Source organism: Pseudophryne corroboree, chromosome 4, assembly GCF_028390025.1.
Source record: "Pseudophryne corroboree isolate aPseCor3 chromosome 4, aPseCor3.hap2, whole genome shotgun sequence".
Lineage (NCBI taxonomy): Eukaryota > Metazoa > Chordata > Amphibia > Anura > Myobatrachidae > Pseudophryne > Pseudophryne corroboree.
In genome coordinates, this window is record NC_086447.1 from 86548074 (window position 1) to 86571247 (window position 23174).

The 23174-nt window shown below is 49.0% G+C and overlaps 1 protein-coding gene across 7 annotated transcripts in view; it reads left to right on the forward strand.

Annotated features, from left to right (window-relative positions):
• TDRD6 (tudor domain containing 6) overlaps window positions 1–23174 on the forward strand; it is a 602384-nt gene that overhangs the window by 387644 nt on the left and 191566 nt on the right. For 6 of the 7 annotated variants that reach the window (XM_063915227.1, XM_063915225.1, XM_063915229.1 and 3 more), the window contains one exon: window positions 11240–11371. The exons of the other annotated variant lie outside the window; for it this stretch is intronic. In XM_063915227.1, the coding sequence (XP_063771297.1) occupies window positions 11240–11371 (132 nt within the window). The remainder of the gene's footprint in view (window positions 1–11239; window positions 11372–23174) is intronic. 7 annotated transcript variants of the gene reach the window in all.

Consider the following 23174-nt stretch of genomic DNA (forward strand, 5'->3'; position numbering starts at 1 on the left):
TCCGCTTAATGCGCATGCGCAATGTCCGCACTGCGCCAAGTAAATTTGCTATGCACTTAGTAATTTTACTCACGGCTTTTTCATCGGTCTGGCGATCGTAATGTGATTGACAGGAAATGGGTGTTACTGGGCGGAAACAGGCCGTTTTATGGGCGTGTGGGAAAAAACGCTACCGTTTCCGGAAAAAACGCAGGAGTGGCCGGAGGAACGGAGGAGTGTCTGGGCGAACGCTGGGTGTGTTTGTGACGTCAAACCAGGAACGACAAGCACTGAACTGATCGCAGATGCCGAGTAAGTCTGGAGCTACTCAGAAACTGCTACGAGGTGTGTAATCGCAATATTGCGAATACATCGTTCGCATTTTTAAGATGCTAAGATTCACTCCCAGTAGGCGGCGGCTTAGCATGAGCAAATCTGCTAAAATCCGCTTGCGAGCGAACAACTCGGAATGAGGGCCTAGATTCTCTCCAGTATCATCTGAATCTGTTTCTTGTGAACAGTGCAGCCAATCTTCACAAATCAGTGAAGGGGCTGGAGGAGAGGGTCCAGAACCCGCATGGCTAGGGTCTCTGAAAAATATGATGTCTGATATGTCATCCCAGCTCACTGCTAATGTACAAAAAACTCAGCTACTACAACAGGCTGTTGCAGATTTAGCTGCTAGGGCAGATGTTACCCAGCCCCCCTCCTCAAATGCAGGACCACAAAAGCGTGGTTTGCTTGCTCTACTATCTGATACAGATGGTGATATACAGGAGGATGGGGAGGACTTGGACCCTGTTAGTGGGGATTCTACTCAGGGTATTGAACCCCTAATTCTGGCTATACAGGACGTGTTAAAGCTCCCTCTAGAGGACACTCGGTAGTTTCTCTTACGTCCTAGTGGATGCTGGGGACTCCGTAAGGACCATGGGGAATAGACGGGCTCCGCAGGATACATGGGCACTTTAAGAAAGAATTTAGATTCTGGTGTGCTCTGGCTCCTCCCTCTATGTCCCTCCTCCAGACCTCAGTTTGAATCTGTGCCCGGACGAGCTGGGTGCTTTTCAGTGAGCTCTCCTGAGCTTGCTGTAAGAAAGTATTTTGTTAGGTTTTTTATTTTCAGGGAGCTCTGCTGGCAACAGACTCCCTGCATCGTGGGACTGAGGGGAGAGAATCAGCCCTACTCTCTGAAGATAGGTCCTGCTTCTTAGGCTACTGGACACCATTAGCTCCAGAGGGATCGTACACAGAATCTCACCCTCGTCGTCCGATCCCAGAGCCGCGCCGCCGTCCCCCTCGCAGAGCCGGAAGACAGAAGCCGGGTGAGCATAAGAAGCAAGAAGACTTCGAAATCGGCGGCAGAAGACTCCGGTCTTCACTGAGGTAGCGCACAGCACTACAGCTGTGCGCCATTGCTCCCACACACACCTCACATACTCCGGTCACTGTAAGGGCGCAGGGGGGGGGGCGCCCTGGGCAGCAATTGGGACCTCTTTGGCAAAAGTTTAGCATATATACAGTTGGGCACTATATATGTATGAGCCCCCGCCAAGTAAATGTATATTTAAGCGGGACAGAAGCCCGCCGTCGAGGCGGCGGGGCTTCTTCCTCAGCACTCACCAGCGCTATGTTTTTTCTCCACAGCACCGCTGAGAGGAAGCTCCCCAGCCTCTCCCCTGCAGATACACGGTAGAAGAGGGTAAAAAGAGAGGGGGGGGCACATAATTAGGCGCAAAAATCAATATAAACAGCAGCTACTGGGTTAACATTAAGTTACTGTGTTATTCCTGGGTTAATAGCGCTGGGGTGTGTGCTGGCATACTCTCTCTCTGTCTCTCCAAGGGGCCTTATGGGGGAACTGTCTTCAGATGAGCATTCCCTGAGTGTGTGGTGTGTCGGTACGTGTGTCGACATGTCTGAGGTAAAAGGCTCCCCTAAGGAGGAGATGGAGCAAATGTGTGTGTGAGGGTGTCTCCGTCGACAACGCCGATATGTGAAATTAAGTGCTAATGTGAATTTATTGCACAAAAGTTTAGAGAACAGACAGGGAATCTACCCATGTCTGTCCCTATGTCACAGAGACCTTCAGAGTCTCTCAATGCTCACTATCCAAAATAATAGACACTGATATCGACACGGAGTCTGACTCCAGTGTCGACTACGATAATGCAAAGTTACAGCCAAAATGGCAGGAAAGTATTCAATATATGATTATTGTAATAAAAGATGATTTGCATATCACTGATGACTCATCTGTCCCTGACACAAGGGTACACATGTTTAAGGGGAAGAAAGCTGAGGTAAATTTCTCTCCTCTCATGATGAAATAGAGCGGGAATCTCCAGACAAGAGACTGCAGTTTCCCACAAAGAATTCTCAGGGAGTATCCTTTCCCTATTAGGGCCAGAATACGATGGGAATCTTCCCCTAGGGTGTCACGTTTGCCCAAAAGGTAGCCCGGACTTAACAGCTATCCTCAGGGATCCTGCAGATAGCGTGCACATTCTGGTACACTACTCAGACCGGCGATTGTGTCGGCATGGGTTTATAGCGCTGTAGCAGCGTGGACAGGTACCTTATCAGCAGAGATTGAGACCCTAGTATGTATATGTATGTATATATATATATATATATGTATATATAGATATATATATATATATATATATATATATATATATTAAAGATGCTGTCTTTAATATATATAAAACATGCCCAAAGAGATATTAGTCTACTGGGTTCTAGAGTCAACGCTATGTCGATTTCTGCTTGACGTGTCCTGTAGAATATGCCATGGACAGGTGATGCCGACTTAAGAGGCATATGGAAGGCTGAGGATTGTGTGGAGAAGGGATCTCGGACCTGGTCTCCACAGCTATAGCTGGTAATTCTGATCTTTTGCCTTATATTCCTGCACAGCCTAGGAAAGCACGACATTATCAAATGCAGCCTTTCGAACACAAAGAAACAAGAAAGTCCGAGGTGCGCCCTTTCTTGCCAGAGGCAGGGGCAGAGGAAAGAAGCTGCACAACACAGCTAGTTCCCAGGAACAGAAGTCCTCCCCGGCCTCTACAAAATCCACCGCATGTCGCTGGGGCTCCACAGGCGGAGCTAGGCACGGTGGGGGCACGTCTTCGTAAGTTCAGCCACAAGTGGGTTCACTCCCTGTTGGATCCCTGGGCAATAGATATTGTGTCTCAGGGATACAAGCTGGACTTTGAGGACGGCACTGCCGGCTTCCCCCCACGAGAGGGAAATAGTGTTAACTGCAATTCACAAATTGTATCTTCAACAGGTGGTGGTCAAGGTTCCCCTCCTTCAACAAGGAGGGGGTTATTATTCGACCATGTTGTAGTCCCGAAACCAGACGGTTCGGTCAGACCCATATTGAAATTAAAATCCCTGAACATATACCTGAAAAGGTTCAAGTTCAAGATGGAATCGCTAAGAGCGGTCATCGCAAGCCTGAAAGGAGGAGATTTTATGGTGTCTCTGGACATAAAGGATGCATACCTTCATGTCCCCATTTATCCACCTCATCAGGCGTACCTCAGATTTGCGGTACAGGATTGTCATTACCAATTTCAGACGTTGCCGTTTGGTCTCTCCACGGCCCCGTGAATCTTCACCAAGGTAATGGCTGAAATGATGGTGCTCCTGCGGAAGCAAGGTGTCACAATTATCCCGTACTTGGACGATCTCCTCATAAAAGCGAGATCAAGAGAGCAGTTGCTGAACAGCGTATCACTTTCTCTGGAAGTGTAACGGCAACACGGCTGGATTCTATATATTCCAAAGTCGCAGTTTGTTCCTACGGCTCATCTGCCTTTCCTAGGCATGATTCTGGACACAGACCAGAAAAGGGTTTATCTCCCGATAAAGAGAGCTCATGAGCTCATGACACTGGTCAGGAATCTATTAAAACCAAAACAGGTGTCAGTGCTTCACTGCACTCGAGTCCTGGGAAGGATGGTGGCATCATACGAGGCCATTCCCTTCGGCAGGTTCCATGCGAGGACCTTCCAATGGGACTTACTGGACAAGTGGTCCGGATCACATCTTCAGATGCATCGGTTAATCACCCTGTCCCCCAGGGCCAGGGTGTCACTCCTGTAGTGGTTGCAGAGTTCTCACCTTCTAGAGGGACGCAGATTCGGATTTCAGGACTGGGTCCTGCTGACCACGGACGCTAGCCTCCGAGGGTGGGGAGCAGTCACACAGGGAAGAAATTTCCAAGCTCTGTGGTCAAGTCGGGAGACTTGCCTTCACATCAACATCCTGGAACTAAGGGCCGTATACAACGTCCTACGTCAAGCGGAGCACTTGCTTCGCGACCAACTGGTTCTGATTCAGTCAGACAACTTCACCGCAGTGGCTCAGGTGAACCGCCAAGGCGGCACAAGGAGCAGAGTGGCGATGGCAGAAGCCACTAGAATTCTTCGCTGGGCGGAGAATCACGTAAGCGCTCTGTCAGCAGTGTTCATCCCGGGAGTGGACAACTGGGAAGCAGACTTCCTCAGCAGACACGACCTCCACCCGGGCGAGTGGGGACTTCATCAGGAAGTCTTCACACAGATCACATATCGGTGGGAACTGCCACAGGTGGACATGATGGCATCCCGCCTCAACAAAAAACTACATATTGCGCCAGGTCAAGAGACCCTCAGGCAATAGCGGTAGACGCCCTGGTGACACCGTGGCCGTGGGTATTCCAGTCGGTCTATGTATTTCCTCCTCTTCCTCTCATTCCCAAGGTGCTGAGGATAATAAGGGAAGGAGGAGTGAGAACAATCCTCATTGTTCCAGATTGGCCACGAAGGACCTGGTATCCAGATCTGCAAGAAATGCTCACAGAGGACCCGTGGCCTCTTCCTCTAAGACAGGACCTGTTGCAACAGGGGCCCTGTCTGTTCCAAGTCTTACCGCGGCTGCGCTTGACGGCATGGCGGTTGAACGCCGGATCCTAGCAGGAAAGGGCATTCCGGACGAGGTCATTCCTACGCTGATAAAAGCTAGGAAGGACGTGACAGCTCAACATTATCACCGTATATGGCGAAAATATGTTTCTTGGTGTGAGGCCAGGAATGCTCCTACAGAGGAATTCCAGCTGGGCCGTTTCCTTCACTTTCTGCAGTCAGGAGTGAATTTGGGCCTAAAATTGGGCTCCATTAAGGTCCAGATTTCGGCCCTATCCATTTTCTTTCAAAAAGAGTTGGCTTCTCTACCAGAAGTTCAGACGTTGTAAAGGGAGTGCTGCATATTCAGCCTCCTTTTGTGCCTCCAGTGGCACCTTGGGATCTTAACGTGGTGTTAAGTTTACTGAAATCACACTGGTTTGAACCACTTAAAACGGTGGAGTTAAAATATCTCACATGGAAGGTGGTCATGCTATTAGCCTTGGCTTCGGCTAGGCGTGTGTCAGATTTAGCGGCTTTGTCACATAAAAACCCCTATCTGGTTTTCCATATAGATAGAGCAGAATTGCGGACCAGTCCACAATTTCTGCCAAAAGTGGTTTCATCTTTTCATATGAACCAACCTATTGTGGTGCCTGTGGCTACTCGTAACTTGGAGGATTCCGAGTTACTGGATGTGGTCAGGGCTTTGAAGGTTTATGTAGCCAGAACGGCTAGAGTCAGGAAAACGGAGTCGCTGTTTATCCTGTATGCATCCAACAAGCTGGGTGCTCCTGCTTCAAAGCAAACTATTGCTCGCTGGATCTGTAACACGATTCAGCAGGCTCATTCTGCGGCTGGATTGCCGCTGCCTAAATCAGTTAAAGCCCATTCCACTAGGAAGGTGGGCTCTTCTTGGGTGGCTGCCCGAGGGGTCTCGGCATTACAACTATGCCGAGCTGCTACTTGGTCAGGTTCAAACACTTTTGCAAAGTTCTACAAGTTTGATACCCTGGCTGATGAGGACCTATTGTTTGCTCAATCGGTGCTGCAGAATCATCTGCACTCTCCCGCCCGTTTGGGAGCTTTGGTATAATCCCCATGGTCCTTACGGAGTCCCCAGCATCCACTAGGACGTTAGAGAAAATAAGATTTTACTTTTACCGGTAAATCTATTTCTCGTAGTCCGTAGTGGATGCTGGGCGCCCGTCCCAAGTGTGGACTTCCTCTGCAATACTTGTATATAGTTATTGCTGCATTAAGGGCTATGTTATTCTTGCATCAGGGTTGAACTGATGCTCTGTTGTTGTTCATACTGTTGACTGGGTAAGTTTATCACAAGTTATACGGTGTTATTGGTGTCGCTGGTATGAGTCTTGCCCTGGATTTCCAAAATCCTTTCCTTGTACTGTAAGCTCTTCCGGGCACAGTTTCTCTAACTGAGGTCTGGACTAGGGACATAGAGGGAGGATCCAGAGCACACCGGAATCTAAATTCTTTCTTAAAGTGCCCATGTCTCCTGCGGAGCCCGTCTATTCCCCATGGTCCTTACGGAGTCCCCAGCATCCACTACGGACTACGAGAAATAGATTTACCGGTAAGTAAAATCTTATTTTTTCTTTACACAAAACAAGCCTAATGTCACTTTCCCTGATTCTGCAGAGTTCGATGACCTATTCAAGTTGGCCTGGAAAAATCCAGACAAAAAATTCCAAGTGTCCAAAAAGTTTTTGCGCACTTTCCCATTTACTCCTGAAGGTAGGAAATTTTGGGAGGAACCTCCAGGGGTTGATGTGTCAGTCTCTCAACTGTCCAAAAAGGCGGTGTTGCCTACCCCGGGCTCCTTTACCATAAAGGATCCTGGGGATAGGAAAATAGAAGCTACACTCAAATCTATTTACATGGCAGCAGGTGTGTCACAACGGCCGGTCATTGCGGGTTGCCGGATGTCCCATGCCATTCATTCATGGGCCACTTAAATTCAGGAGGGCCTCTCCAGGGCCACTCAAATTCAGGAGGGCCTCCGGGGCTATGCCCCTGGTCACTACGGTGACCCTCTTAAAGCACATTCAGGGCACTACACGCCTCCTCTATGATTCCCTCAAGCAGATGGGGAACATTAATGCTAGGACCTCTGCCATGGCAGTGTCGGCGTGCAGGGCCTTGTTGCGTCAGTGGATTGCGGACGCAAAATCCAAGCGCAGTGTGGAATCTCTCCCCTTTTCAGGGGAATGGCTCTTTGGGGTTGAGTTGGATACATAGATTTCCAAAGTTACGGCTGGGAAATCCACGTTTCTGACCGCTCTGGCCCGCTCCTACCCAGGGCCGTCTGTACAGTCCTTTCAGTCTCACAGATTTCGATCTAAGGCCAGCGGTGCCTCCAATGCGACCAGAGGTAAGTCATGAAAACCTGCCAGCACCAGCTCTCAGGAACAGACCACCAGTTCTGCTTCCACTAAGGCCTCAGCATGACGGTGCCCTCCCACCTCGAGGTGGGAGCTCGACTGCGTCACTTCAGCAGCTTCTGGGAGGCTTCCTGCCAGGATACCTGGGTCAGGGATCTCGTTTCTCAGTGCTACAAGCTGGAGTTCGACAATGCTCCTCCCCAATGATATTTCAAATCAAGGTTACCAGCTTTGGAAGATATTCAGGTTATATTGCAACAGGTCATCCTAAAGTTGGTCCAGTCCCACGTCATTGTTACAGTACCAATACCACAACGAGGCAAGGGTTATTACTCCGACCTGTTTGGCCCATTTTGAATCTAAAGTCCTTGAATCCTTACTTGAAGGTGTTAAGTTCAAAATGGAATTCTTTCGAGCAGTGATTGCGGGCCTGGAAGAACAGGAGTTCCTGGTTTCCTTGAATATCAACGACGCCTACCTCCATATTCCGATTTGGCCACCTCATCAGGCATAACTGAAGTTTGCTTTGCTGGACGATCACTACCAATTCCAGGTACTGCCCTTCACCTGTCCACAGCTCCGAGGGTGTTCACAAAGGTGATGGTGGAGATGATGTTCCGGCTTCAGGGAGTCAATATTGTCCCTTACCTGGACGATCTTCTGATCAATGCGAAATCCAGGAAACTGTTGTTGCTCCATATCGACTGCACTGTCCAACTTCTGTCAAGCCATGGGTGGATCCTCAACTTGCAGAAGTCCCACCTGGAGCCGACTCTGCGGCTCCTTTTCCTGGAGATGTTGCTGGATGCTGTTTCCCAGAAGGTGTTCCTACCAGAGGACAAGGTGAGAACACTTCAGGAGATGGTCCGCATGGTGCTCAGACCTATTCGAGTGTCCATCCATCTTTGCATAAGATTGTTGGGAAAGATGGTCACCTCATATGAGTCGATCCAATATGGGAGGTTCCATGCCAGGACTTTTCAGCTGGATCTCCTGAGCAAATGGTCCGGATCACATCTGCAGAATCACCGGATGATACGGCTGTCGCCTCAGGCCAGTATTTCCCTCCTGTGGTGGCTGCAATCCTCCAATCTCCTGGAATCCTGGATTCAGGATTGGAACCTCCTCACAACGGATGCTAGTCTGAGAGGATGGGGAGCTGTCACCCAATGGGTGCAATTCCAGGGCTGGTGGTCAGCCCACGAAGCCCTCCTTCCGATCAACATTCTGGAACTTCGGGTGATCTACAATGATCTGCTTCAGGCCTCTCCTCTGCTCACGGATCACGCGATTCAAGTACAGTCGGACAACACCACAGCAGTGGCGTACATCAATCAGCAAGGAGGAACAAAAAGCAGAGCCTACATGTGCGAGGTGTTAAAAATACTTCTCTGGGCGGAAAGAAATGCAGGAACAATGTCAGCAATCTTCATTCTGGGGGTGGACAACTGGGAAGCGGACTTCCTGTGTCGTCACGATCTCCACCCGGGGGAGTGGGGTCTCCACCTTCAGGTGTTCCAACAGATCATCCACCGGTGGGGCTACCAGCAGATAGACATGATGGCTTCTCATCTCAACAAGAAGCTTCCCTGGCATTGCTCACGAACCAGGGACCCTCAGGCGAGGGCAGTAGATGCACTGACGTCACCTTGGCCTTACCGGCTGGTCTTCCTGTTTCCTCCGATTCTGTTGCTCCCAAGGGTGCTCAAGCGCATCAGAAGTCATGGAGTCCAGGCAATTCTGATTGCCCCGAATTGGCCTCTGAGTGCGTGGTACGCAGTAATTCTGGACATGTCTGTCGAAGACCCTTGGCTTCTACCTCTCAGAAGAGCTCTTCTTAAACAAGGACCGTTCGTCTACCCGGACTTACGGCGACTTCGTTTGACGGCATGGATGTTGAGCGGAACATCCTAGCTCACAAGGGCCTTTCCAGAAAGGTTATTGCTACCATGGTTCAGGCCAGGAAACCTGTGACGTCAAAACACTAGCCTCATATCTGGAGAAGATATTTCTCTTGGTGCGAGTAACGCACGTATCTGCCTGCGGAGTTCCACTTGGGACGTTTCTTACGTTTCCTACAGGCTGGTGTGGATAAAGGCTTACGTCTGGGTTCCATTAAGGTCCAGATTTCAGCTCTCTCCATTTTCTTCCAGAAGAAATTGGCAGTGTTGCCAGAAGTTCATACCTTCTTGCAAGGGGTACTACACATACAACCACCTTTTGTGCCGCCTATGGCACCCTGGGATTTGAATGTTGGAATTTCTACAGTCCTGGTTTGAACCTCTGATGACGGTAGAAGAGAAGTACCTCACGTGGAAGACAGTGATGTTACTGGCCCTGGCTTCTGCTCGATGTGTCTCAGAATTGGGGGCCTTATCGTGTAAAAGTCCCTACTTGGTCTTTTATGATGACAGAACGGAGCTCCGGACTAGACAGCAGTTCCTGCCGAAGGTTGTCTCCGCGTTTCACCTGAATCAACCTATTGTGGTTCCGTCCAGTTCTGATACTTCTGCTCCTCCGGAGGCATTAGATGCTGTGCGTGCCTTGAAAATCTGTCAAGCGAACAGCTTGGATCAGAAAGACGGATTCCTTGTTCGTGCTCTATGATGCGCAGAAAAAAGGTTGTCCTGCTTCGAAGCAGTCCATTGCTTGTTGGATTAGGCTTACTATCCAACAGGCCTATGTGTCGGCAGCCTTACCTGTTCCTAAGTCTCTGAAGGCGCACACTAGAAATTCTGTGGGCTCTTCCTGGGCCGCTGACCGTGGAGTCTCGGCCTTGCAACTATGCCAAGCTGCTACTTGGTCGAGGAAGACCACCTTTGCGAAGTTCTACAAGTTTGGTACCCTGGCCAAAGAGGATACCCAGTTTGGACAGGCAGTGCTGCAGATCTCTCCGCAAATACCTGCCTGTTTTGTAACCTTTGGAACGTCCCCATCGTACTAGATTTCCCCAATATCCCTTACCGGTTAATCCTTTTCTTGTAGGCCATAAGGGATATTGGGCGCCTGCCTCAGTGCGTTGACTTTTCTGCAGGTTCTCTTTTATGTGGTTACCTATTCAGCTGTTGCTGTTGTTGCTATCAGCCGTTGCTGGTCGTTGTATGTTAGTGGTGTGCTGGTTTTTAAATCTCACCACTCTTTGTTGTTCATATTTCCTTCTCTCATATATGTCTTTTCTCCTTTGGTCACGTTTTTACCTATAACTGCCTGTGGGAGGGGGCATAGAGGGGAGGAGCCAGCACACCCATTGAAGAAATTTAAAGTGCACTGGCTCCTTTGGCTCCCATCTATACCCCATCGTACTAGATTTCCCCAATATCCCTTATGGACGACGAGAAAAGGATTTACCGGTTGGTAATTAAAATCCTTTTTTTATTATTATTTTTCCTTTCTTTCGTTCTTTCTTTCGTTCTTTCATTCTTTCTTTCTTCTCTCACTCACATTAGTCTGACTTCCTCACACACATACAGCCTTTCTATACTCAGAGCTTACTCTGTAGCAGAATTGGTTACCTCTCTACTATTCATGCATTAATAGTTGAAAGGTGAATGGTCATACTTGCATCCTGTCTCTAGTCTGCCATTGGGGGTAATTCCAAGTTAATCGCTGCAGGAAATTTTTTATCAGTTGGGCAAAACCATGTGCACTGCAGGAGGGGCAGATATAACATTTGCAGAGAGAGTTAGATTTGGGTTGGTTATTTTGTTTCTGTGCAGGGTAAATACTGGCTGCTTTATTTTTACACTGCAAATTAGATTGCAGATTGAACTCACCACACCCAAATCTATCTCTCTCTGCACATGTTATATCTGCCTCCCCTGCAGTGCACATGGTTTTGCCCAACTGCTAACAAAAATCCTGCTGCGATCAACTAAGAATTACCCCCATTGTCCATTGGTCCACATTCAGTAAGTGATAGTGTAGTGATACAATGTACTTTCCTGTTACTCCAATGAATAGATGTGAAAGTCACAGCCCCTAATATGTCGGGAATAGCAGACTATGCAGATCATTCAGAACACAGCACTGATGATGAGCAGCAGACTGTGCGCCTACCAGAAATTGTTGATGTGAGCCGTCTCAAAAATACAGGTGAGATTTGGAGGAAACTAGCAACTCCAGTTATTAGTGTGGAAATAACCAGGGTTTTATAAAACTCAAAATAACGAACACAGTTAGCCCCCTATAACATTTTGATCAGCAATACTCTCTGTACTGGAGAGCCGCAACTTGCTACTATCTAGTACAGGGGTGGGGAACCTTTTTTTCTACCAAGGGCAATTTGGATATTTATAAAATCCTTCGGGGGCCATACAAAAATTATCAACTTAAAAATTAGCCTGCCCCCAGTCACTTGTTATGCCCGATTAGATTTGCCTCCAGTCAGTTGTTATGACCCATTAGATATGCCCACTGTCAGTTATTTTGGCCCATTAGATATGCCCCGTCAGTTGTTATGCCCCATTAAATATGCCCCCTGTAGTTATGCCCCATTAGATATGCCCCCTGTAGTTATGCCCCATTAAATATGCCCCCTAGTAGCGCCGCTTACACATACACACATTAAAAGGAAAAAAAAACACAATGCTCACCAGCCCTGCTCCTGCTTCCGAACCGCTGCCCTCCCTCCTCTCGGAACTATGGGAGAGATGTCATGTCGTCTCTCCCATAGCGCCGCACAGCCACACATGTACACTGCCTGAGCCAGAAGCTGGAGCTCAGGAGTGAGCTCCTGCGTCTTGCTGCAGCTGAGGAGCTGGAGCGCCCGCTGGTGGTAAAATCTCAGCGGGCGCTCGGCATCTCCTCTCGTTTAGGTGAGCCTGGCCGGGCCGGATCAAGTGGCTTCGAGGGCCTTATACGGCCCTCGGGCCTGAGGTTCCCCACCCCTGATCTAGTACAAACAGTAACATTTTTTTATAGAATAGTTTTTTATATGACTTGTTGGATTGGTTTTATTGTTAACTTTTTTTTTTTTTTTACTTCAAGTTTTAATATTAACAGGACTGAATATGTTACAGGCAACATTTGCAATTGGTACCCCCTTCATGGTCAGGTATACTCGGGAGGCCTTTTATGTTTTTGTGATGCAGCAACCACAATGCATAGAGTGGGGTGCAGGTGTTTTAGCCACTTTCAAATTTTCCTCCAAAACTATTATCTCCTCTCTTCGTATACTCCAGAAGGACCGACAATAGCTTCACATTTACGTGTTAATGGGCTTGTTCTACTGAGTGTCCCACTCCAGATCCTGCAGAACAGCTGTGGGTATAATGGTGGATAATGCACCCGGGATATCCTGTGAAGAGACCCTATCTGCTTTACCTCTGGGTCCAGTGATTTGATTCCATCACAGATGCAAGGAATTCTCTCATAGACATTATGTAGCTGGAAGGGGAGTCTTTGGTCCGTTTTTCCAGGTCTTTACTCCAATCCCACCTGGATCCAGCATCCAAGTTTCTTTTTACCCATTTAAACCTCAAATCTTTGAAACATTCAGACTGCAGATAGGCATGTTCACCGTGTGATCCTTGAAGTTCATCTCCTTCAGCACAAACCAGTATGAACTCGGGGTTTCCTACTCATCATTGTTGTTAGTTTAAAGCCAAGCATCGTCTCCTTAGATTTGCCGTTTAGTTCAGTGATTCAGTTTCAGGCTCTGAGTCTGGCTTGGTTACAACTCCTTAAGTTTTCACTATAGTTAATACTGCAACATCCTTTTTGGGTGCTCTAGATCAGGTAAGGGAACCTTACTTGAAGGTTTGAAGATAGCGCAAACCTTCAAGTCTCAGGATTTGCACTTCCGTAGAATAGAAAACCAAGCTGCCTCCTTTTCTGCAGGTGATTTGTTCAACACCTGCAATTAGGGAATGTTCTTACTAGCAGACTCTAAACCTCTCTACAGGGACCTGGTTTGTCCCTTTTTACCTCACAGATATGAGTATGTTGACGTTTGATGAAAGGCCGTAGTCTAGATGGTTTCCACGTTCAGGGCTATTCTGTTTGCTGAGTTTGTGGGTGTTCCAGTCAAGTTTTTTTTTTATTTCCAATAAGGAACATGTTTTGCCAGCTTTTGACCAGAAAACCTTTTGGACAGGCTGTCGGTGAGAAGACATCAACAGTTGATATTCGGGACATGGTCACCAGCCTTTGAACCAGTGTTGCTCTTTTGTTGTGGGTTTCGGTCTTTGTTTCTCTTACGTCCTAGAGGATACTGGGGACTCCGTAAGGACCATGGGGTATAGACGGGCTCCGCACGAGATAGGGCACCTAAAAAGAACTTTGACTATGGGTGTGCACTTGCTCCTCCCTCTATGCCCCTCCTCCAGACCTCAGTTAGATCTTGTGCCCAGAGGAGAATGGGTGCACTGTAGAGAGCTCTCCAGAGTTGAAGAAGAATTTTGTTAGGTTTTTTATTTTCAGGGAGTCCTGTTGGCAACAGGCTCCCTGCATCGTGGGACCGAGGAGAGAGAAGCAGAGCTGGCTTGTCAAGTTGGGCACTGCTTCTAAGGCTACTGGACACCATTAGCTCCAGAGGGAGTCGGAACACAGGTCTCACCTGGGGTTCGTCCCGGAGCCGCGCCGCCATCCTCCTCACAGATGCCGAAGATAGAGAAGGCAGAAGACATCTTAGGCGGCAGAAGACATCAGATCTTCATGAGGTAAGGCCATTGCTCCCAGTCTCACACACACAGAGCAGCACTGAAGGGTGCAGGGGGGGGGGGTGCCCTGGGCAGCAATAAACCTCACATTTGGGCAAATACAGTTTGATTAGGCTGCGGAGGCAGTAAATCTATGATCCCCCGCCATTTTTATTAAAAAATCACTGGGACCGAAGCCCGCCATCGGGTGGGCGGGGCTTGATCCTCAGCACTAACCAGCGCCATTTTCTCCACAGAAGCTGCATGAGGAAAATGCTGGCTCCCTGGTCTCTCCCCTGCTGAACTTCACAGGCTGGAAAAAAGAGGAGGGGGGCACATTAGCGACGCAGAGAGTGTGAATTGGCATATTATATATACAAAAGCGCTATCTGGACATATTTTTCCAGTGTTTTTAAGCGCTGGTGTGTGCTGGCATACTCTCTCTCTCTGTCTCTCCTTAGGGCCTGGTTGGGGTTTTGTCCCCTTATAGGTTAATCCCTGTGTGTGTGGGGTGTCGGTACGTGTGTGTCGACATGTCTGAGGTGGAAGGCTTCTCCAAGGAGGAGGTGGAGCAAATGAGTGGTGTGTCCCCGTCGGTTGTGCCGACTCCAGATTGGATGGACATGTGGCATATGTTGAATGCAAGTGTGGCATCTTTACATAAAAGGCTTGATAAGGCTGAATTAGGGGGGACATCAGGGGGTCAATCCTCGGATTGGACCAACTCACAGCGCCCGTCTGGGTCTCAAAAGCGTCCCTTAACACAAGACACTACTACCGACACGGATTCTGATTCCAGTGTCGACTATGACGAAGTAAAATAGCACCCTAGGGTGACTAAAACCATTCAGTGTATGATTGTGGCAATAAGGGATGTGTTGCATATTGTGGATGAACCCTCGGTCCCCGACACAAGGGTACACATGTTTAAAGAAAAGAAACAGATTATTAACTTTCCCACATCTCATGAATTCTTTGGAAAAGCTTGGGAGACTCCGGATAAGAGACCGCAGATCCCCAAAAGAATTTATATGGCATACCCATTCCCTAAGCAGGACAAGGAGAGTTGGGAATCACCCCCCACTGTGGACAAGGCCCTGACGCGCTTGTCCAAGAAAGTGGCGCTACCGTCTCCTGAGACAGCAGCCCTGAAGGACCCTGCAGATCGCAGGCAAGAAACTACCTTAAAGTGTATTTATTCTCATACGGGTGCTGTGCTAAGACCGACAATTGCGTCGGCATGGGTGTGTAGCGCAATTGCAGCTTGGACAGATGAGCTGACAGATCAATTTGATAATATGGATAAGGATACTATATTCCTAACTCTAGCCCATATTAAAGACGCAGTCTTATTTATGAGGGATGCTCAAAGGGACATTGGATTGCTAGCTTCTAGGGCCAATGCCATGTCTGTCTCAGCGAGAAGATCCTTATGGACTCGCCAATGGACGGGTGATGCGGATTCCAAAAAACATATGGAAGTACTACCCTATAAGGGTGATGTATTGTTTGGGGATGGGCTGACGGACCTGGTTTCCACAGCTACAGCAGGTAAATCAAATTTTTTACCATATATTCCCCAACAGCAAAAGAAAGTAACACCCTATCAGATGCAGTCCTTTCGGTCGCACAAGTCCAAAAGAGGTCGGGGATCCTCTTTCCTCACCAGAGGTAAGGGCAGAGGCAAGAGAGCACCTGCTTCGGCAGGTGCCCAGGAACAAAAGTCCTCCCCGGCTGCCCCAAAACCCACAGCATGACGCTGGGGCTCCCCTGTGGGAGTCCACACCGGTGGGGGCACGTCTTCGACTTTTCAGTCAGGCCTGGGTCAGTTCGGACCTGAATCCCTGGGTGTTGGAAATAGTTTCCCAGGGTTACAAATTGGAATTCGAGGAGGTGCCCCCGCGCCGATTTTTCAAATCGGCCCTACCAGCTTCCACATCGGAAAGGGATATAGTGCTAGCTGCAATTCAAATGCTGTGTACACAGCAAGTGATAATCAAGGTTCCCCTGCACCAGCAGGGAAGAGGTTACTACTCAACCCTATTTGTGGTCCCGAAACCGGACGGTTCGGTCAGACCTATTTTAAATCTGAAATCCCTAAACCTGTACATAAAAAGATTCAAATTCAAAATGGAATCTCTCAGGGCGATAATAGCCAACAAGGTCCTGCGCAAGCATGGAGTCACAATTATCCCATACTTGGACGATCTCCTGATAAAAGCGAGATCAAGGGAGAAATTGCTGAGCAGTGTGGCGCTCTCTCTGAGAGTGCTTCAGCAACACGGTTGGATTCTAAATCTACCGAAGTCACAGTTGATTCCGACAACTCGACTACCGTTCCTAGGTATGATATACTGGATACGGAACAAATGAAGATCTTCCTCCCAATAGAGAAAGCCCAAGACATCCAGAACATGGTCAGAGACCTGCTAAAACCGAAAAGGGTGTCAGTTCACCAATGCACTCGAGTTCTGGGGAAACTGGTGGCGGCCTACGAGGCCATTCCCTTCGGAAGGTTCCATGCAAGGACTTTTCAATGGGACCTTCTGGACAAGTGGTCCGGGTCCCATCTGCACTTACATCGGAAAATAACTGTCCCCAGGGACCAGAGTGTCCCTCCTGTGGTGGTTGCAAAGTGCTCACCTCCTGGAGGGTCGCAGGTTCGGAATTCAGGATTGGATCCTGGTTACCACGGACGCGAGCCTCCGAGGTTGGGGAGCGGTCACACAGGGAAAAAAAATTTCAGGGTCTTTGGTCAGACCATGAGTCTTGTCTACACATCAATGTGTTGGAACTCAGGGCCATTTACAAAGGCCTTCGACAAGCGGAGAGTTTTCTTCGAAACCTACCGGTTCTGATTCAATCAGACAATGTCACAGCAGTGGCTCATGTGAACCGCCAAGGCGGGACAAGAAGCAGAGTCGCGATGGCGGAGGCCACAAGGATCCTTCGCTGGGCGGAAAATCATGTAAGCGCTCTGTCGGCTGTCTTCATTCCGGGAGTGGACAACTGGGAAGTAGACTTCCTCAGCAGACACGATCTCCATCCAGGAGAGTGGGGACTTCATCAAGAAGTCTTTGCAGACGTAACACGTCTTTGGGGAACTCTTCAAATAGACATGATGGCGTCACGCCTCAACAAAAAACTTCGGAGGTATTGCGCCAGGTCTCTGGACCCTCAGGCAGTAGCAGTAGACGCTCTGGTAACACCGTGGGTGTTCAAATCGGTCTACGTGTTTCCTCCTCTTCCTCTCATCACAAAAGTGTTGAGGATCATAAGACGAAGAAGAGTACAGACGATACTCGTTGTCCCAGACTGGCCTCGAAGGGCCTGGTACTCTGATCTACAAGAGATGCTCACAGGAGATCCCTGGCCACTTCCTCTGAGGGAAGACCTGTTGCAGCAGGGGCCCTGTGTATTTCAAGACTTACCGCGGTTACGTTTGACGGCATGGCGGTTGAACGCCGTCCTAGCAAAAAAGGGGATTCCGGAAGAGGTCATCCCTACTTTAATAAAGGCTAGGAAGGAGGTGACGATAACACATTATCACCGTATCAGGCGAAAGTATGTGTTTTGGTGTGAGACCAAGAATGCACCTACGGAAGATTTTCATCTGGGTCGTCTTCTCCACTTTCTACAGACAGGAGTGGATATGGGCCTAAAATTAGGCTCTGTTAAGGTACAGATTTCGCCCCTCTCGATTTTCTTTCAGAAGGAGTTATCTTCTCTTCCAGAAGTCCAGACGTTTGTAAAGGGAGTGCTGCACATCCAGCCCCCTTTTGTGCCTCCAGTGGCACCATGGGACCTGAACGTGGTGTTGCAGTTCCTAAAATCACACTGGTTTGAACCGCTTAACAAGGTTGAGTTGAAATTTCTTACCTGGAAGGTGGTCATGTTGTTGGCCTTAGCATCAGCAAGGCGAGTGTCAGAATTGGCGGCTTTGTCACTCAAGAGCCCCTACTTGATTTTTCATGTGGATCGAGCGGAATTGAGGACATGTCCGCAATTTTTGCCTAAAGTGGTTTCTTCGTTCCATATGAATCAACCTATTGTGGTGCCTGTGGCTACAAGTGACCTGGAGGATTCCAGATCCCTGGATGTAGACAGGGCCTTAAAAATGTATGTAGCCAGGACGGCTAGAATTAGGAAAACAGAGGCTCTGTTTGTCCTGTATGCGGCCAATAAGATTGGCGCTCCTGCTTCGAAGCAGACTATTGCTCGCTGGATCTGTAATACGATTCAGCAGACTCACTCTACGGCTGGATTGCCGGTACCATATTCGGTTAAGGCCCATTCCACTAGGAAGGTGGGCTCTTCTTGGGCGGCTTTACAACTTTGCCGAGCGGCGACTTGGTCGGGGTCAAACACTTTTGCTATATACTACAAGTTTGATACCCTGGCTGATGAGGACCTACAATTTGCTCAGTCGGTGCTGCAGAGTCATACGCACTCTCCCGCCCGATTGGATGCTTTGGTATAAACCCCATGGTCCTTACGGAGTCCCCAGCTTCCTCTAGGACGTAAGAGAAAATAAGATTTTAAACCTACCGGTAAATCTATTTCTCCTAGTCCGTAGAGGATGCTGGGCGCCCGTCCCAGTGCGGAAACTCTGCAAGACTTGTATATAGTTGTTGCTTACATAAGGGTTATGTTACAGTTGACATCGGTCTTGGACCGTTACTGTTGTCTGTTCATACTGTTAACTGGTTATGTATGTTCCAGGTTACATGGTATGATTGGTGTGGGCTGGTATGAATCTTGCCCTTGGATTGCTAAATCCTGCCTTGTATTGTCCATCTCCTCTGGGCACAGTTCTCTAACTGAGGTCTGGAGGAGGGGCATAGAGGGAGGAGCCAGTGCACACCCATAGTCAAAGTTCTTTTTAGGTGCCCTATCTCCTGCGGAGCCCGTCTATACCCCATGGTCCTTACGGAGTCCCCAGCATCCTCTACGGACTAGGAGAAATAGATTTACCGGTAGGTTTAAAATCTTATTTTTTTGGTTAAGTTAAAGATCACCAGCTATTGCAACACTGGATCATCAGGACCCAGTCAGCCCTTTCCCTAGTGGTGACTATCAGTGGAAAGTCTGTAAAGTTTATGCATTGGATGGAGCTTAATGCTTCAGCCAGCACAGTAGAAACCGGAATGGAGATTACTCTGTGTTCCCTTCGGGGCAGAGTCTCTCTACCCGGATGTCTTCTGGAAATTTGTGGACCAGTGGTGTCAGTCGTAGTTCAACATTATGGTTACTCGGTTAGTTCACTCTTTTGTGCTCTTTGATTCCCAGACAAGTAATGCAGTAGTATTCTGGTTGCCCGCCACGTCAGTCCTTTGAAATTTCCTGCTGCTCTACCTGTTCCCTCCAATATATACAGGCTGCCACTGGTGTGCAGGATGGTTCAAGTATGGAGTTAAACAGGTTGTCCAGGTAGCACCAGATTGCCCTTGAAAGTCATGCTCTGCAGACACTCTAATGTGGAAGAGGATCTGTTGGGGCATCTTTATTGAGCATGAGGTCTATTTGTCTGTAACGCTCATGCATTGGAGTTGACCTTTTATGGCTGTTATGTTGTGACTGTGAGGCTTTGCTTCTTACACCTATAGATTATTAAGCTGGGTGGTTCAGCCTGGGACCCCTATTTCAGTCATGTATTTCCACGTGGATGGCATTCCTGGTGTGCTGCCTTGGAGTTTTCCTACCTTTTTCTTTCCCCTTCTGGAAGGAGTTTTTAATTTATTCAGCTTTCTGCTGTGGGGTACACTGGGCTCCACAAGGTATTACATCGGGGTGTAGAGTAGGATCTTGATCCGAGGCACCAACAGGCTCAAAGCTTTTGACTGTTCCCAAGATGCACAGCGCCGCCTCCTCTATAACCCCGCCTTCATGCCAGTGAGCTCAGTTTGTAAGTTGGTGCCTTGCAGTATGCAGGCACTTAACAGGAGGCTGCCCTAAGCAGCCTTTTCAGAGCTTCGTTTTACAGACTGAACAGAGAAATTGTAAAGAAGACTTCCAGGGCTGCTGCAGGCAAAGTCTAATAGACTTTCCTGTGTGCAGCTCCATCACCCCCAGCGGCGCTGTATACTCCCGCGCCGCGGTTGCCGGGTCACTGCAGCGGAGGTGCCGGCTTCTTCCATCCTAAAGTGAGTCACACATACGGCGCCGTCTCCCGGATCGCGGGGCCGCAGACAAGGGGGAGGTAAGGGGCTTCTGTGCCGTACTTTACCGCGATCCAGCGTGGCCGTAGGAGGCGGGCCGCGCGCGCACTGATTACTGGGCAGCTTGCTCCACTAGCCACCAGGGTTATATTATGGGCACAAGTCAAGGGGGATGTTGTACCAAGCTCCCCCCGCTTTATGTTTACTGCCCGCACACCCGGTGGGGATGCCAGCAGGGGGAGCAGGTCGGACCTGAGGCCCCAGCCCCATGGCGCCATTTCAGCAATGTTCCCGCCCTGGAGCTGCTTCCCTCTCCCTCATTCCCGATCAGCAGCCATTACAGACAGAGCATTGCTGTTTCCTGGTATTGCTGGGGCAAATCCTCCTCTCTGGAACCGCCTGACTGCCAGTGCTGTGCTTCCTATAGGACACTTGCGTATTCTACCTTTCACTGGGACTGTGTTAGTTAAGAAAGAGTGCATACCTTCAGGGTTGTGTGGTACAAACACCCTGTGATATACATCCAGTGCTTACTGTGTTTGTTATATCTATAATTAGCACATATAGCCAGCCATACTGAGTATTACTTTGTATTGCTAGTCCAGTGCAGTTTATGGTACATAATTTCTGCATGGTACACTTGTGACACTTGTGTGTGTGCATGTAGCTGCTGCGTGGCTGCCTTATTGCAGGGTATTTCACTCAGCGTGCTATTCCTATATTGCTATACCTGAGGGGGCCAAGTGTTTCAGGTTTTTCTCTGCAAATAATATAGGATTGTTTCACAAGATATACTAACGGGGTATTTTTACTTGTGATTTATAGTCACCATTATTCTATATCTATTGAACTCCCGGTCTGTGCTGCCTTAGGCTCTTTCTCTGAGAGTTTTTGTTAGGTATAGTGCTGCTAGATTTTGTACCGGGTTGCCCATTACTGTGCACATAGTTATGTCTACTACACGTGGCAACGACGTTGGGGTATCTCCCACACTGCGTGGTTGTGAGGCCGCGGATGTAATGGAGGATAATTTAGCAGCTGAGAGTTCATGTTCAGGGGGTTCCTTACCCCCCAGTGGGTCGGTAGCGCTCGGGGCATCACAAGACCCACCTTGGGACACATTCTCCACATTGTTAAACACACTTGTGACTAAATTGACGCCCCCTGTGGGACCACCTGTGCCACTAAAACAGTTTATGGTCCCCGCTGAGCACCCGCCATAGGCGGATCAGCTTTCCACTCAGTTACAGCATTTGAACCGATCCATGTCTAAATCTAAGGGTCACTCTCGCCCGCATAAGACTAAGTCGTCTTCTAAAAGGGCGATTACCTCTTCCCAACCCATGGCTTTGACCGACACCTCCTCTGAGGAGGACGGTGCATATACTGACCCCTCTGACACTGACGCTGTTGTTTCAGATGTGGAGGGGAAGTCATCCGTGGATGTCTCGGATTTGATTGAGGCGATACGGCTCATTCTTCAAGTGTCTGAGGATTCTGAGCCTGAAACTGTCTCCAAGAAACCGGATAGGTTTAAGCGTAAGAAGGTGGTTAAACAAGTTTTACCCTACTCTAAACACCTGGTTGACATACGTCAGGAATCCTGGGAAAATCCGGGTACAAAATTTACACATAATAAGAGACTGTTGGCTCGCTATCCTCTCTCTGCGGAGGTGTGTAAAAATTGGGAAACTTCTCCGCCTGTAGATTCTCCTGTGGCATGCATGGTTGTTTCCTCTGCTCTGCCGGTAACTACCGTCACCTCTCTGAAGGAACAGACGGATAGTCGTGTGGAGGGCTGTCTAAAAGCAATTTATACCCTTTCGGGGGCTGTGCAAAGGCCAACTATTGCAGCGACTTGGGCTGCTGAAGCTGTTGAGGCGTGGGCTCACGAGCTAGAGGCGGAATTGCCTCCGATGCATCTGAGCATGCTCGACAATGTCTCTCATATATTGCCACGGCTTCTCTGTACCTTAATGAGGCGGCCTCCGATGCCGGGGTGCTCGCGGCGAAGGCTGCTACTACGTCCGTCTTGGCCAGACGTATCCTTTGGTTGAGATCCTGGTCGGTGGATTTGGATTCCAAGAAAACCCTGGAGGTGCTTCCTTTCAAAGGAGACATTCTCTTTGGAGAAGACCTAAATAAGATTGTGGCTGATCTGGCTACGGCTGAAACAGCTTGCCTACCTAGTACGGCTCCTTCCGCACAGAAGGCTAAAAGTACTTTCCCTCGGCCCTTTCGTACTCCAGGTAAAGCAAAAGGTCAGGCGTACCCAAAGCAAGCTCATGCTTCCAGACCAAACAAGCCCAGGCCAAAGCGTGCCTGGGCTGCCCATCAGCCTGCTTCCAAAACTGACATGCCTGCCGCATGACGGGGCGGGCCTCCCTCTGGGGATCCCAAGGTGGGGCGCCGGCTTCTAGGTTTTGCCCAGGAATGGTTGAAGACCACTTCAGATGCCTGGGCGAGGGAAGTCGTCGCTCAAGGTTACGCCATACCCATCAAGAATCGGCCCCCGCAGTGGTTTTCCATAACAGATGTGCCTCTGGATCCGGCAAAAGCAAACACGTTGCACTCAGTGGTACATTCCCTCCTGGTCACTGGAGTGGTGGTACAGGTGCCTCTGGCTCAGAGAGGCAAAGAGTACTATTCAACGCTGTTTCTAGTCCCGAAACCGAATGGGTCCTCGCGGCACATTCTCAATCTGAAGTCCTTAAACAAGCATGTGCAGGTCTCCAAGTTTCGTATGGAAACTCTGCGCTCTATTGTTCTGGCCATGGAGACTGGGGACTATATGGTCTCCCTGGACATACAGGATGCCTACCTGCATATTCCTATTGCTGTTTCTCATCAACAGTACCTACGGTTTGCGGTGGGCAACCTTCATTACCTATTTCGGGCGTTACCCATTAGTTTGACAACGGCTCCCCGTGTATTCACCAAAGTAATGGCGGTCATGATGGCTATACTCCGCCGTCAAGGGGTCAGGATCCTACTGTACTTGGACCATTTGTTGATCCTGGCAAATTCCCCAGAACTTCTCCTGTGTCATCTCGATCTGACGGTCCAGTGCATGACATCCCACGGGTGGCTGATCAACTG